A 16,651-nucleotide genomic window follows, 5' to 3' on the forward strand; every position below is an offset into this window, starting at 1 on the left:
GACATGGCATTGATTAAAAGCTGTTTCCCATCATGTTTCATGCTGTTTTATTTACTACCACTCAAAGGAATTGCTGTGAAAGTAACTCCCAGAGAAAGGTTGGTTATTAAATTTAGGACTTTCTATTATTTGAGTGCTGCTACCAAATAGATGGTGATGCTGCTCAGTTAGCAGTGGCAGTTATTTTCAATTCAGCCCACCAACCATTGACTTGCTTTCAGATAAGTATTCACCTGTTTTTCCTCCTGGTCTCCCTTGAAAAGGTCCAAACTTAAAACAATTCCTAGGAAAGAGGGTTGAGTCTGGAACAGATACATTTTCCAAAAGCAGGACTTCTGCCACACTCTGAACAGTACTGCCTGGAGGTTTAAGTTCATACTAAGGACTGAGCTGGGAGATAGTACCTGGTTGGGGTGTGCTGTGTGACAGAAAGCAGGGACCGGTCTCTATGGCTGGACTTGACTACTGGCCTCCCACGCTGCAGTTACCCTGGATTTCTTGAATCCTGGTGCTGATACAAAAGCTGTTGCCATTAACCCCTAACCTCCCCCACAGCATCACACACCGTGTCTTCTCTTCTAGAAATCTGTCTGTAGTGAAAGATCTCTTCCTCTCACTTTGAGCTGTGATATGCTTGAAGCCTTTAGTAATAAGTTTTACTAGAAAATTAATGGAAATGCACACAGAAGATTCTGAAGAATTCAGACTTCTGATCCTGGTCCACATGAGTCTTGCTTGTACATCTTATTGGCCACTTCAGTACTTTTTCTTCATTTCAAGCCTGTGTGGGCTGTCTTGTCTAAAAGTTCTCCTGTTCAGGTCTCGGGCAGGGATTGGCATACTGTGGTCAGCAGGGCAAACCTGGCATGCTGCTTGTTTTTGTAAAGTTATATTGGAACCCAGCCACCCCTGTTTATTATATGTTGTTTATGGTGGTTTTCTTGCTACAACAGCTGAGTTGAGTATTGTGGCAGGGACTGTATGGGCCACAGACCTGAAAATATTGACCATCTTGTCCTTATAGAAAAAAATTTGCTGACCTCTGATCTAGGGCATTTCTTCTTTGTGCCTCTTAAAAGAAACAATTCTCCTTGAGGGAAAGGAAAGGAACTTTCATGATACTTCCCAGGCATAAATGATCGAATTTAGCTATTTTTTTTGACTGGCTGTTGTACACCCTGTGTAGGTGAATGGAATAGTTATTCTGTATAACTATGCATTATCATATAAGTGGAGAAGGCAATGGCACCCCACTCCAGTACTCTTGCCTGGAGAATCCCATGGACGGAGGAGCCTGGTAGGCTGCAGTCCATGGGGTCGCTAAGAGTCGGACACGACTGAGCGACTTCACTTTCATTTTTCACTTTCATGCATTGGAGAAGGAAATGGCAACCCACTCCAGTGTTCTTGCCTCATATAAGCATCACCCTCGCTGCATTGCCATATGGCCATGCTTGCATCCTTCTTTACCTCTGGTTAAGAGCAAGCCATGTGGAAGGCTAGCTTATTCCTTCCTAGGCTGGTCTTTCAGTGACTGGCTTGCTTCAGTTACAACAATGATCTTAGACTTTGCTGCATTTGTGGGGACAGATTGAAACTCTGGCCTCATTGTGGGCTGTTATCAGCCCTGAACATTCAAAAAGCTAAGATCATGGCATCCAGTCCCATCACTTCATGACAAATAGATGGGGAAACAATGGAAACAGCAATAGACCTTATTTTCTTGGGCTCCAAAATCACTGCAGATGGTGACTGCAGAAATTAAAAGATGCTTGCTCCTTGAAAGAAAAGCTATGACCAACCTAGATATTAAAAAGCAGAGACATTACTTTGCTGACAAAGGTTTGTCTAGTCAAAGCTATGTTTCTTCCAGCAGTCATGTGTGGATGTAAGAGTTGGACCATAAAGAAAACTGAGTGCCAAAGAATTTTGAACTTTGGTGTTGGAGAAGACTCTTGAGAGTCCCTTGGACTGCAAGGAGATCAAACCGTCAATCCTAAAGGAAATCAGTCCTGAATATTCATTGGAAGGACTGATTCTGAAGCTGAAACTCCAATACTTTGGCCACCCGATCAGAAGAACTGACCCTGATGCTGGGAAAGATTGAAGGCAGGAGGAGAAGAGGGTGACAGAGGATGAGATGGTTGGATGGCATCATCAACTCAATGGACATGAGCTTGAGCAAGCTCCAGGAGTTGATGATGAACAGGGAAGCCTGGCATGCTGCAGTCCATGGGGTTGCAAAGAGTTGGACATGACTGAGTGACTGAAATGAACTGATCAGCCCTGAAATGGCTCATAGTTAGTGTCTGGGTCTGATCTGACTTTCAAAGTTCTCTACTTTCTGCTGTTTGTCTTCTGTTACACTCCAGCCAGCATACTGTTTTAGCTGGATCCACTTTCTTGAAGGTTACCTGGATCTTCTGCTTTTGTCTCTAAATTTTTGCTGAGTTGAGTCCACACTTACCTCTTATCACCTGTATCACAGCCTTCTTTTTACATCATGACTTGAGGTTATCTGTTCATGTGTGCTCTCCTTTATTCTTCCCATCCTCTTATCTGTGCCACAAAGAAAATCCCTGGACCTCTTTTACATACTTATTAAGTTATTATATCTGTGTTTACATTCATGTAAACATGTTGCTTGCTTATAAAAATATAAATTCCTGTGAAAACATTTGTTTTTTTAGTATTTTTTCCGAATACCTTAGGGAGTACTTAATGTGTATCTGTTGACTAATTAGTATCTCTTCCATGGAAGGTCTCCCAACATTTGATTCGACCTCTGGTGGGCATGAGTCTGGCATTGCAGTGCCAGGTGAGGGACCTAACAACGTTGCTTCATATGAAAGATCTAGAGATCCAGGACTACCAGGAGAGTGGGGCTACACTCAGCCGAGGTGAGAGGACATTCTTTTAGACATCATGTGGGGTTTTTCATTTGTTTATTTTTGGCTGTGCTGGATCTTTGTTGCTGTGTGGGCCCCTCACTAGTTGTGGCGCATGGGGGCTATTCTCTAGTTGTGGTGCATGTACTTTTCATTGCAGTGGCTTCTCGTTGAGGAGCACAGGCTCCAGGGCACACGGGCTTTAGTAATTGCGGCTCCCGGGCTCTGGAGTGCAGACTCAGTAGTTGTGGCGCGTGGGCTTAGTTGTTCTGTGGCATGTGGGATATTCCCAGATCAGGGATCAAACCTGTGTCTCCTGCATTGACAGGCAGATTCTTTATTACTGAGCCACCAGGGAAGCCCAGGACATTCTTTGGGAGTTGGGTGGGGAGTGGTTGAAGGGCCTTAGGAAAGAGGGAGACTCATTTGTATTAGGGAGGTGCTTCCCCGGGGGCTGAGTGCTAACCAGGAACTGGAGATTAGATGACACTTCTTTTGCTTCAAGTATCTGGCTGGGGCCCAGGTGTCTAAGAGATGCTGTAACTGAGTCAGACATGCCCTAGGCAATGGCCAGGAAAGACTCTGGAAAGGGGCCGACAGCTGTACAAAATTGCATGAGGGCAAACATGGCTTGGGACTTTAGAAGGCTGCATAGCTCCAACTTCAGATTAAAAATCCAATCCAACCTGTCTTTATGGTGGGAAGACCTTCGAGTGCACGTGCTGCCACTGAACCCGTTGTCATGGCTAATCATCCTTTCCTCCTCCTGCTTGTGCTCTTCTCCCACTGGATCGGTGTCTCTGGATGTTGCATCTTTATCCTTTTCCCCAAGAAGTCCTGGGCTCTGTTCCCTTTCCATCTCAGGAGGTAGGGAGCTCGTTCTAAGACTCATATTTCCTTTCTGTCTCCCTTCTTGTTACAGATCGGTTGAAGACAGAGCCATTTGAAGAGAATTCCTTCTTGGAACGATTTATGGTAGAGGTAAAGTGTTCGTTATTTCCTTTCTCTTTCTGCAGCCTTCACTTTACTTCCTCTTTCCAGGTGCCTGAGTAGTGACTTGCATTTTGGGTATTGGGTTTGATTGCATGATTGAAAAATCTATTTCTAGAAAAGTCACCTATAGAAAGTCTGAAAAGCTTAGGATGGAGAAGTTGGGGAGAAGTAGGGAAAAAGATGTAAAAGGTAGAAGTGGGCTGATTAACATTTGTAAAACATCTCTGCTGCAGTACCTAGGCATTTTATTTGGTATTCTCTTGGAAAGCTTGGTTGACCAGTTGCTAAATTTTTGCTTGTTGAGATTTGATCCCAGGTCTGGATTGTGGAGCAAGGGGCTAGTCATTATTACTTGTCCCCTTGTACATCCTGCAGTAGGGGATGGTGAAAAGCACAGGGCTACCATTTGGGGACGGTCTTGTGGGCACAGTAGGCTGTGGAAAATCACAGTGTTTATGCAAGGGGACTGGCAAGGGAATGAATGGGGAGTAGATAATTGTGGCCTGTCAGAAGCTCCTTCCTAGGTTTCCCTTCTAAGGATTGAGCTTGGCCAAAAGAAACATCTATTAAATGCCAAGCAGGGGGAATATTAATAATAGTGACCTTTGATAATACCAGTCAATATTGATCTTTTTCTCTAACTCTTCTGGGAGTTGTTGGTTGTACAGTTAGTACCCTAGTATTATTGCACTATTTTCTAATTATACATGTTACCCAGGTTGGTACTTTATTGTGTAAGTAAATAATGCTGTTATAATATTTATCAAATGTATGGATTATTCATTTTTCTGTCTTGTCTTCTAGGCTAATTTGTCAGCTCCTTGTGGGCAGGGACTGTGACTCATACTTCTTTTGAACCTGAAATTCGTGCTTTTCACAGGGCTGGGCAACAGGCAGGTGTTCTTGATTCGGATCCTTCTGTCCTGCCTCTGTCTGTTGACTGAGCCGTAGGTGCATGATGTTTGAGGTCTTAACAGTGAGAACCAAACATGTGAACGGAGCCCTCAGTCCCTCTGCTAAAGCGGTTATAATTCTGGAGGAGGAGAGATGCGTTGCTAAGTCTTGAAACAGAACAGGTTTTACGTATTCATGGGGAAAAAGAGACCATTAAACCAAAACTTGGGACAGAGAGATTTCCTAGGCCCTTTTTCTTTCAGATAGCTTCTCCTGTCTATAGGTTTATGTATTAAGGAGGTTAATGTGGGCTGGTATGACATGCTCGTTCCATGCCTCAGTCCCTTAGTCAAACAATGTTAGGCTTATTCTTAGCTCATCAGGGAGGTGCCTTCCTATCTAGTGCCTGCACACCTATTCAGCTTGGTTTCTCAGTATTTTTTTTCTGTATATTTTATGCGTCAGCCATATAGAATGGCTTTGAATTGCCAAAAATGCTGTTTTCTCTCACCTTTGTGTCTCTGCACACATTGTTCCTTTATCTAGAATGCCCAATGCTTTGGTCTTTTCTAGCTTGTGAACGTCTATTAATCTTTGGAGTGTCAGCTTCAGCTTCTTTGGGAGACCTTTACAGACTGTCCTTGTAAAGATAATCCTTCTTTCCTGAGATGATAGTGCCTGGGTTCATGCCTCATTATAGCTTCATAATGATGCTGTTTGTATGCTTGCAAGAGTATGTCTTTTTCCACTGAGCTATGGACTCTTTGAAGGGCTTCCCTGTTGGCTCCGATGGTAAAGGGTCTGCCCGCAATGCAGGAGACCTGGGGTTCGATCCCTAGGTTGGGAAGATCCCCTGGAGAAGGAAGTGGCAACCCACTCCAGTATTCTTGCCTGGAAAATCCCATGGACAGAGGAGCATGGTAGGCTACAGTCCATGGGGTCGCAAAGAGTCAGACACGACTGAGCGACTTCACCTTCACTTTCACTTTCATGGATTCTTTGAGGGCAAAAACCATGTTGAATGTGTTTCCATGTTCCCAGCACCAAACATAGTGCCTGGAAGTAATAGGTTCTCAATGAGTTTTTGGGTAAATATGTCGATAAACCTATGCTAGAGGGATTTTATGAAAATTGTGGCTGTGTGGGCTGTGGATCCAGTGTTGCTTGTTAGACTCATATTCGGGATCTTCAGTTTTTCTTCTGATTTACTTTGTGGCTTTGATAAATCACTTCTTTCGGAGCCTCTATTTTCTCATTTGCAAAATTGGAGGCTCATTTCACACTATTGGGGGGGGGGAACACTGTGGAACTGAATGAGAAAGCATGTAGAAAACAGGTGTTAGCCCAGGAAGGAGATTGGTGTTTTCGAACCAACTGCGTCAAGAATACTGGTCCTCTAGGTTCTGGGTGGATCACGTCCAAACTGCATAGACTTGTAGAGTTTTATTATATCTGGAAAAGATCTGAGAGATAGATAGTAGCTTTCCATTTCATACCTTAAGAAATTGGGGCTCAGGGACTTTCCTGGTGCTCCAGTGGTTAAGAATTTGCTTTGCAATGCAGGGGATGCAGGTTTGATCTCTGGTTGGGGAACAAAGATCCCATGTGCCGTGGAGCATGTTGCAACTAAGACCTGTCACAGCCAAATAAATAGATAAATAAAATAAAAGCAACTGGGCCTCAGAAAGGTTAAGTGACTTGCCTAAGGTCATATGGTGGTAGCTGTAGGTTTAGGACCATTCACACTTCTTGACTCATAGTCTAGGATTATCCGTATTTTGTTTTGCTGCTTTTACTGGTCGTACACACAAATTAGAGGAGAGTCAAGGGCTGGGATAATGTAGAATTCTTGTGACCTCTGGGACCACTGCACTGTCCTCAGAATGTCCTACAGAGCTGCTATAACTGAAAGATTTCTTCCCAGGCCTGCAGCATTTCTTATGGCCACTGCATCTTTTCAGCAACTCTGCTTGCCTGGGGTCCTACAAACAGGACACAGAAGGGTCATAGGGTCACCCAAGACTGAGCTGAAAGGATGTGCCATCAAAATAAGCAACATAGGAAGATAAACAAACTGGGGACAGAGAGCTCGGGATGAGGGTGCAGGGGCCAGGGCCGATGTCAGAGGGCTGTGCGGTCAGTGCCTGGGGTCTGTTTTCCTGGTTCTCACTGGGACAGTTGCTAGGCAAGAGGCCATCGAGATAGGGTGCAGGGGGCAGTGGATGGGAGGTTTCTAGGACACTAAGTCCAGGAAAAATATTTAAGGATTGAACAGGGGTTACCTCTCCATATTTAGACCTTTTGTTTTTCCTCTTCCCTTAAGAGCTTGACTTTCATTTCCAGGGAGCCCAAAGGGGCCAATCGATGGTGACCTAACTAGAGGAGGAATCCTGGCAATGCCCATTCAAGTCAGGGCTGGCCCTGTTCTCACAGAGGGCAACATCTCCACGTAGAGCATTTCCTAGGACGAGGGGCTGAGAGGCCCCTTTAGGAACGGTAGCCCCGTCGAGGATTTGGGGGCTGTGACTACACGCCAGTCGGATCGGTGTTGAGGAGGAAGTTTAGGATGAGTGGGCTGGCGTGGCCCTTGCTCAGCAGGGTCCACTGGAGGGAGTTCCTTCTCCCGGCCCTGTCCGTGCCTCCCTCTCTTCATCTGGTTGCCATCAGGCTGTGTGGCTGCTGGCGTGCTCTTTATTTATTTATCCCAGTGTAATGGGGTGAGGAGGGAGCTGGCCTAAGGCTGGCATTCCGAGGCCATGCCACGAGCCACAGGCGGTTTGCATGGGTGTGTGAGTCACTGGGGCTGCCTGCTGCTCAAACCAGAGGCGGCCGGCTCAGGGACAGCAGGCAGCCCAAAATAGAGCCCCGCCCTCTGCAGCTGGCAACCCCTGGCTGGGAATCAGCCCCGGACTCCGAAACCTGGGCAGTTGTGTGAAGTCGGCTTCCTTGGGGAGGGGAGCCTTCTCAGAGATAGAGATTTTGCAGTTCTTCTTCTCTGTCTTCAGTGGAGAATATATTCAGCATAGCAGTTACTCCCATGACTGCTTTCTGAATGCCTTGTCAGACTTAAATAATCTGTTCCATGTAATACCTTAACCAATTTCTTTTTTGTTTGTTTGTTTATTTTTTCCACTTCTTTAAAAAAATTTTTTCTTATATATATTTTATTGAAGTAGAGTTGACTTACAATGTTTCAGGTGTACAGCAAGGAGATTCAGTTATACATATACATATATATTATTTTTGAAATTATTTTCCATTATAGATTATTACAAGATATTGACTATAGTTCTCCGAGCTATACAGTAAACCTTTGTTGCTTGTTGCATATCTATTTTTTAAAGTAGAAATCTACCATTCTATTCATACTAAGTCAAACAAGTGGAATCGAATGTCATAAATTTTTTTAGTTAGGCAAATATTCATGTTTTCTATAATATATATTGCACACATTATTTATAAATATGTATACAAAGGCTTTTCTACCATGCTTGATAATAAACTTTTTATTTTGTATTGGGGTATAGCTGGTTAACAATGTTGTGAGAGTTTCAGGTGAACAGCGAAGGGACTCAGCCATGCACACAGATGTATCTGTTCTCCCCCAGACTCCCTTCCCATCCAAGTTGCCACATTGACCAGAGTTCCATGTGACCAATTTCTTTTATATAGTTCTAGTTCTACAGCTATAATTCACATTGATTTGATTCAGCATCCTGAATGCAGCCATGTCCTTTGTGTCCTGTCTAGCTTTAGGTAGTATTTTCATCCCTTGTCTGGTTTCAGCCTGATTTTAGAGCAGAGACCTCAAGCTCTGAAGATCTTCATGGCTGCTCTTATGAAGATGGAGCTTATGTCAAAGACACTTGGGGAAGATGGGGAGTCCCTTTCACCTGAAAATTGCTCTCCTGTTAAGTTCACAGACAACTTCTACTTGGTTTCCTTGGCTGGCTCTCCATCCTTTCGCTGGCCCTCACATGCTAGTGTTCCCCGGGGCTGGTAACCCTCCATCTTCCCACCCTTCACTCTCTCTGGTGATCTCATCCAGACCCCAGCTCCAGCTATCACTAGCACACCCCTGAGTACTGGTTTTCTATCTCCGTTAGGTTTCAGGCTCATAGTTCTTTCTGCTTCTTTGACATTTCCACTTGGATGCCCCACAGGCAATACCCTAAACATGTACAAAATTAATCATCTACTGCCCCAAACCCAGTTCTCTTCTATATTCCTTATCTTGAGGAACTGTACCACTGTTTAGTTTTCTAAGCTAGAAACTTGGGAGTTATCCCCTCTTCTCTTTGTCCTTACTTCCAGAGCCTAACTTGTTAACCCCTTAAACATTTTTTTTTAATTTTCTTTGTTTTGGATGCCCTGGGGCCTTCTTGCTGCTCACAGGCTTTCTCTAGTTGTGGCGAGTGGGGGTTTCTCTCTAGTTGTGGTGCATGGGCTTCTCATCATGGTATCTTCTCTTGTTGCAGAGCACAGGGCTCCAGGGCAAGCAGCTTTCCGTAGGCTCAGCAGTTGCAGTTTCCGGGCTCTAGAGCACAGGCTCAGTAGTTGTGGCACACGAACTTAGTTGCTCTGTGCCGTGTGGGATCTTCCTGGACCAGGGGTCAAAGCTGTGTTCTGTGCGTTGTCAAGTGGACTCTAAACCGCTGGACCAACCAGGGAAGCCCTTGGTAACCCTTTTTTGAATCTACTCTTCTTCTCTGTTCCAACTTCCATTGCCTGATTAGCCATCGTCTGCCCCATTTTTGGTTTGACCGTGTCACAGCTTCCTAATTTGTCTCCCAGTTAGTACTTATTTCCCTCCAGTTGGACTGGAAGTTATGTCAGAGTGGTCTCTTTGAAACAGAAACCTGATGATGTCACTCTCCTGCTTAAAGTCCTTAACTGGCTCCCAATTGCCTGCAGAAAGTGAAAGTGTTAGTCCCTCAGTCGTGTCTGAATCTTTGCAACCCCATGGACTATATCCCACCAGGTTCCTCTGTCCATGGGATTCTCCAGGCAAGAATACTGGAGTGGGTTGCCATTCCCTTCTCCAGGGGAATCTTCCTGACTCAGGGATCAAATGTGGGTCTCCTACATTGCAGGTAGTTTCTTTACTGTCTGAGCCACCAGGAAAAGTTCAAACTCCTTGCTGCCACACAAGATGGTTCATGATGTGGTCCTGCTGACCTCTTCAGCCTGACCTTATGTCTTTCCCCAGTAGCACCCTGCCCTTTCATCATGTTCAAGTACTGACAGCTTCCTGTCCATACATCTCGTGATCCATTAGCCTGGTAGTCTCTTCTTTCTTATCCTCATGGCAATCTCTTGTTCAGCTTTCCCAGCTCCGCACTGGTGTCATCCCTTTCTTGAGTTTCCCATGACAGTTTTTCCCTCTCTCAGTCTGCTCTCCAGACATAAGTATACTACCTTGTTATCCCTACAGCCCCTTGTACTTTTTCTTTTTGACTATACCACGCGGCATGTGGGATCTTAGTTCCCCAACCAGGGATCGAACCTCTGCCCCTTGCAATGGAAGTGCAAATCTTAACCACTGGACCACCAAGGAAGTCCCACAGCCCCCTGTACTTACCGCTGCTGTAAAATTTGTCAACAGGGAGGATGTGGCAATGAAAAGGAAGGGTAGGGAGGCAGAGGACAGTTGAGTTGGCTGATCTTTTCTTATTTAGGTTTTTCCTTTATAATGCTTGTCAATTCCTTTTCCTTAGTATACTTTCTTAACGTGGCTTCCACAGCATGATACTCTCCTGTTTTCTCTGTCTCACGGGTTGTTCCATCTAGACTCTTTTTCTGGTTCCTTTCCCTCACCTCTTAATGTTGGAGTGCCCTAGGACTCAATGCTTGATGCTCTGATCTTTCTTTCACTCCTTTAGTGATCTCATCTAGTCTCATGTCTTTAAATTTCATTGCATTGATGAATCTCAAATTTAGTTTTCATTCTAGACCTGACCCCCAACTCCAGACTGCCTGCTCAACATTTTGACATAGAAGTCTAATAGAATCTCACCTTTAATATGTCCAAAACTGGACTTCTAATCCTAACCCTCAAATTTGCTTTTCTAAAACCCCCTTCCCATATTGATGGAAAGGATTTCCCAGGTGGCGCTAGTGGTAAAGAACCTGCCTGCCAATGCAGGAGACAGTAAGAGATGTGGGTTTGATCCCTGAGTTGGGATGATCCCCTAGAGAAGGGCAGGGCAATCCATTCCAGTATTCTTGCCTAGAGAATCCCATGGACAGAGGACAATTCATAGGGTTGCAGAGTGAGAAACAATTGAAGTGACTTAGCATATCTAACACAACACATGTTGATGGAAGATTCATCCATTCACTTTTTAGAGCCAAAAACCTTGGAGTCATCCTTGGAGTGAAATCTGTCCTTTTCCATCCTATATCCTGTTTATCAGTCTTGTGGCTTTACCTTCAAAGCACATCTGTAACTTCACCTCTGCTGCTACTACTCTTGTCTGAATCACCAGCATCTCTTACCTGAAGTTTTACATGAACCTCTTTATTAGTATCCCTGTTTTCACTTCTTCTCTCTTCTGGGCCCATTACCAACAAAATGATCTTATTAAAACCAGATCCCATCATGATACTCTCCTGCTCAAAGCTGGCTTCACATTTCATTTATGAAGTAAAACCCAAAGACCTGATGATGGTCTGCAAAACCCTACATGGTCTAGACCTCTCTTCCCCCATCACTTCACTGAAGCTACACTGAACTTGTTGCTGTTTTTCTGCATTTTGAGCATCACCTCCTTTAGGCCTTTATATTCCTATTCCCTCTGCCTGGAATGCTCTTTCTTCAGGTATTTGTATGACCAAAACCCTCCCTTCTTTTCTGTCTGTGTTAGTTATCTATTGCTGTATAACAAATTACTCCAAAACTTCATGGCTTAAAACAACAAATATTTATCCTCTCACACAGTTTTGAAGGTTGGGAATCTAGAAGTGGCTGGGTGGGTGATTCTGGACTCAAGATTTTCTTCTGAAACCACAAGTCAGGATCTCAGCTGAAAAGGCCGTCATCACAAGGGGCTGGAGAATTAATTTCCAAGCTCTCTGATGTGACTCTTGGCAGGGGGTGCCATTTCATTGCCACATGGCTTATCCATAAGGCCACTCACATGACACGGCTCTGGCCTCCTCCAGAGCCAGTAATCAGAGAGGCAGACTGGGAGACCAAGACTGAGAGGGCAGCTGAAGTCTTTTTATAACTTAATCTCAGAAGTGACACCCCCATCTTGACACCATCTTTCTATATTCTTTTCCTTAGAAGTGAGTCACCAAGTCCAGGTCACACTCCAGGGAAGGGTAATTGAAGGGGAGGGGACTTCCCTAGTGGCTCAGATGGTAAAGAATCTGCCTGCAATGTGGGAGACTTGGGTTAGATCCCTGGGTCAGGAAGATCCCCTGGAGAAGGAAATGGCTACCCACTCCAGTGTTCTCACCTGGATAATTCCATGGAGAGAGGAGCCTGGCAGGCTACAGGCTATGGGGTTGCAAAGAGTCAGACACGACTGAGCAAGTAACACTTTCATGTTTGTTTGTTTGTTTCTTTAAGGGGAGGCATGTCAAAAAGTGTGTAGACATATCTACATGGACTACAATCATGTCCTTGTTCAGGTGTCACCTTCTCAGTGGGTTTACCCTGATTATGCTATTTAAGATGGTAAGCCACACCCCCACCCTTCTGCACCTGGCACTCCCATTTCACGTCACCATGCTCTACTTTTTATTATTTTTACCATAGCACTTATATTCCATATTAACATCAACTTTATTTTATTATGCTTATGGCTTATGGCCTGTCTTCCCCCTGCCAGAATGTTTAAACTCAGTGAGGACACGGATGTGTATTTTGTGCACTGGTTTATCCAAAGTACCTAGAACAGTGCTTCCACACATGGTAGGCACTCAGGCAGTATTTGTTAATGGGTGAAGAAATCATATCTTCTCACTTTTCCTTATTTTTACTGTCTTATGAATAGTAAACCATGAGACCATCGCCTTTTGGTAGCCTGAGACTTAGACAGTACTGCTATGAACAGATGAGTAGCTTAAGGAGAGGACCACTGTCAGATTCCCATTCTAGTACGTGCCTTGTTTCTTTGGCACTTAGTTTACTGGGACATAGTCCCAATCTGGAGAAGAAGTATAAACCTTGAATCTTTCATTATTGAGAGACCCTGTGTGTGTGTGTGTGTGTGTGTGTGTGTGTGTGTGTGTGTTAGTCACTCAGTCATGTCCGACTGTTTGCAACCCCATGGACTGTAGCCTGCCAGGCTCCTCTGTCCATGGGATCCTCCAGGCAAGAATACTGGAGGGTTGCCATTCCCTTCTCCAAGGGATCTTTTCCACCCAGGGATTGAACTCGGGTCTACTGCATTGTTGGCAGATTCTTTACCATCTGAGCCACCAGGGAAGCCCATTGAGAGATCCTAGAACCTCTTTTTTAAGAGCCAGTTAAGAAACTAAATATCTCAAAAACCAAAGGAATAAGAACCTGACAAAATCCTGAAAGGAACATTAGTCATAGAGCCCGAAGTAAGTTATTAAGTTTCTTCCTTCCTTAAGCCTTTCCTGTCTCTGGGCTCTGCTTCCAAGCTTGGAGGGGCTGCTCCTCTGCTGCGTTTCTGCTCTTCAGTATGGAGAGGAAGACATAGCATTCAGAGGATGTTTTTTTCCGCCTCCTTCATGGGCATCGTGAAGAAGGGCAAGTCTAGATGCATGAGAACATCCTCCCTATGATTGTGTGTGTCAGTTCTCTGATCTTGCAGCTAGTTCGTCCTTATAATATTCAGTATTGTGCATGTGTACTATGTCAGGTTCTATGAGCATAAATGATAATGTTGCCATCAAAGAGCTCACTGTGCTCAATGAGTGGTTATAGGGGCCACAGTAGTGGAGTGATTGAAAAAAGCTTCCTGTAAGAGATAGGACTTGAATTGGACTTTAGTTTTTTTTTTTTTTTCCAGATTTTCCTAGGGAACTATGTGAAAGACATTTTAGGTGGGAAACACATGGACAAAGGATGTAAGTTAACAAGAGTGGGTGAGGATCGGTAGAAAATAAAGTTAGTAAGGTAATACTTGAGTTGTGGAGCAGGGGGCTTAGATGCTGGCCTGGAAGATTGGTGCTTTGTGCTAGTAGTAAATGTTTTGTATTTCTTTTCTGCCTGTAATCCATTTATTTACCCATTTCAGTCCAGTTATTAACATCTGTCATTACATGTAGTGATGTTCAAATAGGGGCACGTCTCCTAGGAGGGAGATGAGGCGCTTCCTGCTTGCAGTTAACTACTGTTATAGAGAGTGGGAAACCATGGGAAGTTTTGACTATATAAGTGACATATGAAAGTGATCTTTTAGGAAGATTAGGCTGTCAGTGCTTTGCCTATGTGATCTGAAGAATAGTGGTGCCATTGACAGACTGGAAAAATCATGGGTGGGGCTCAATTAAATCTAATCTTGGGCCTATAAAGGAATGGCTTTCCTTATTTAAAACACAAGTCCACCAGTATTTGAGGTCTGGAATTAAAATCTCCAGGGAGGCAGGGATGGCCGCACATGTTTCTCAGCCATATTTCTTCTGAATTTTGCCTTTTCTTTGGGGTTTTCTCGTTGGGATTCCTGTAGTCACCATCGAGCCCTGCTATCAGGGCTCACCACTTCTTTTTGTCCCAAGAATGTATAGAAAGGCCTCTTTGTTGATTTTTCTTTTACAAAGTTTTATAAGGGCTTATACTTTCAAAAGGAAATGTATTAAAAATATGAAAAAAAACCCACCAAAAATCGGAGGGAAAAACTAAAAGGAAATTGATATAGAAAATACAGTGGGTTAAAATTACTCATTTCCAGAAGGTAGGCTCTCTGACTCTGGGAATCCCAATAGTGAAGGGCTCTGTCACATTTAAATTTTCTTATCCTGAGTGAAAGTGTAGTCGCTCAGTAGTGTCTGGCTCTTTGCAACCCCATGGACTGTAGCCCACCAGGCTCCTCTGTCCATGGAATTCTCCAGGTCAGAACACTGGAGAGGGTCGCCATTCCCTTCTCCAGGGGATCTTCCCAACCCAGGGATCGAACCTGGGTCTCCCACATTGCAGGCAGATTCTTTACCATCTGAGCCACAGGGGAAGCCCTCTCTTATCCTAACACACTCAAACCCAGATGACTGCATGGGATAGGTATAGTATAGAAACGTGTGTCAAACTGGATAAAAGACAGCAGGGTTTGTAGGGGCCTGTGGGAAACTAGACAGTGCACATCTAGATACATCTAGACCCAGCCTGGCTGACACCGTATAACAGACACTGCTGCCCGGGCTGGGCATCTCGCTTCATTCAAAGGAAGTTACCCACTCTTCTAAAATGAAAACCACTTTTTTTTTTTTTTTTTTCTGCTTAGCTTCGCCAAATCCATTTGGTTTTAACCTCTGGTCTGAGAAATCCACTTAGTTCAGAATTGAGTCATGAGGCAATGATCACTGATGCCTTATTTCTGGCAAATATTGAGTCTTTTTAGGCCTAACCTATAAGCTTCATGGGCTTCCCAGATGATGCTAGTGGTAAAGAACCTGCCTGCCAATGCAGAAGACGTAAGAGACGTGGGTTCGATCCCTGGGATGGAAAGATCTCCTGGAGGAGGGCATGGCAACCCACTCCTGTATTTTTGCCTAGAGAATCTCATGGACAGAGGAGCCTGGTGGGCTACAGTCCATGGGGTTACAAAGAGCCAGACATGCCTGAGCATTCACAAATACAATAAAAGCTTCACACACCTCTGGAACATCTTGGCATGATTCACACAGTTGAGTTTCTCCCCTCATCCCCTAATAGAGGAACAGTTTCATAAGAGTCCATTCATTTAAGTATGACTACTTAACATAAGCCTTAGCTTGTTGAAAAAAATAGTCAATGCCTTATATATAATCAGAGTTAATTAAAAAAACATGAGATGAGGATCTTTTTAAACACATGTTGAATTTAAATTGATTATAAAACATAGAAATGAGAATGTTCAGGAAAAGAGTTAAAAGAAATAGCGTTGAAGCTTAGGTTGATAAAAGGACCCCTAGAAATAGATTTGGGACTATTCTACAAAGGAGCAGGATTTGAAGGCATTAGAATGGAAGCATCTTTTACTGGGAACAGCATGGAGAAAAGAACAAAAATCCAGTGATTGAGATTTGGGGAACAAATGTAATTGGAAGGTCGTAGGAGCTAGTGAAGGAAATGTGGGTGAGATAGGAAGGGAATCTGGGTAGAGGAGTAAATTAGTTAAGGAAAAGGAACTAGCAGTTATCTAATACATACTGCCTGTGCTAGACACAGCGATAGGTGCTTTAGCTAAGGTATAACTTTTAATCCTTACAACAAACCCGTGAGGTTGGTGATATTATCCTCATCTTAAAGAAGCAGAGGCTCAAAGGCTAAGTAATTTGCTGGAGGTCACTTCAGGTCATGGAATTTGTTTTTTTTTTTTCCTAATCACTTGCTCTTCCCATCACTGGGGAGGGGACCCACTGTGCTACACACAGGAGAGAGGCCAGACTGACTGCCCGAGGAAAGATCCTCATGCTGTTCGGGATCCTGGGTAACATCAGCAGATTATAGGCAGCTAAAGAAGGGTTGATTGATATGATGGAGACAGTGAATATAGAACTTTCACTGGGAACTTTCACAGTGAGAAGGTAATGAGAGCCAGCTAGAGAGCTAGAAGTGGCCCAACAACCTCCCTTTTTAAGATGGGAAGAGACATATGTGTTTGAAAACGAAGGATAAGCCACTGGAGAAGGAGACATTTATGCTGGTGACGTGAAAATGACAGTGTGAAAGCAAGGCTCTACAGAGTGGAGCAAAGCGA

At 44.1% G+C, this 16,651-nt stretch overlaps 1 protein-coding gene across 1 annotated transcript in view; it reads left to right on the plus strand.

Moving 5' to 3' along the window:
* NHEJ1 (non-homologous end joining factor 1) overlaps positions 1–16,651 on the plus strand; it is a 90,491-nt gene that overhangs the window by 8,797 nt on the left and 65,043 nt on the right. Inside the window, exons 4-5 of the mRNA XM_040228312.1 lie at positions 2,762–2,900; positions 3,811–3,869. Coding sequence (XP_040084246.1) covers positions 2,762–2,900; positions 3,811–3,869 — 198 coding nt within the window. The remainder of the gene's footprint in view (positions 1–2,761; positions 2,901–3,810; positions 3,870–16,651) is intronic.

The sequence above is a fragment of the Oryx dammah genome, unplaced genomic scaffold (assembly GCF_014754425.2).
Source record: "Oryx dammah isolate SB20612 unplaced genomic scaffold, SCBI_Odam_1.1 HiC_scaffold_27, whole genome shotgun sequence".
Lineage (NCBI taxonomy): Eukaryota > Metazoa > Chordata > Mammalia > Artiodactyla > Bovidae > Oryx > Oryx dammah.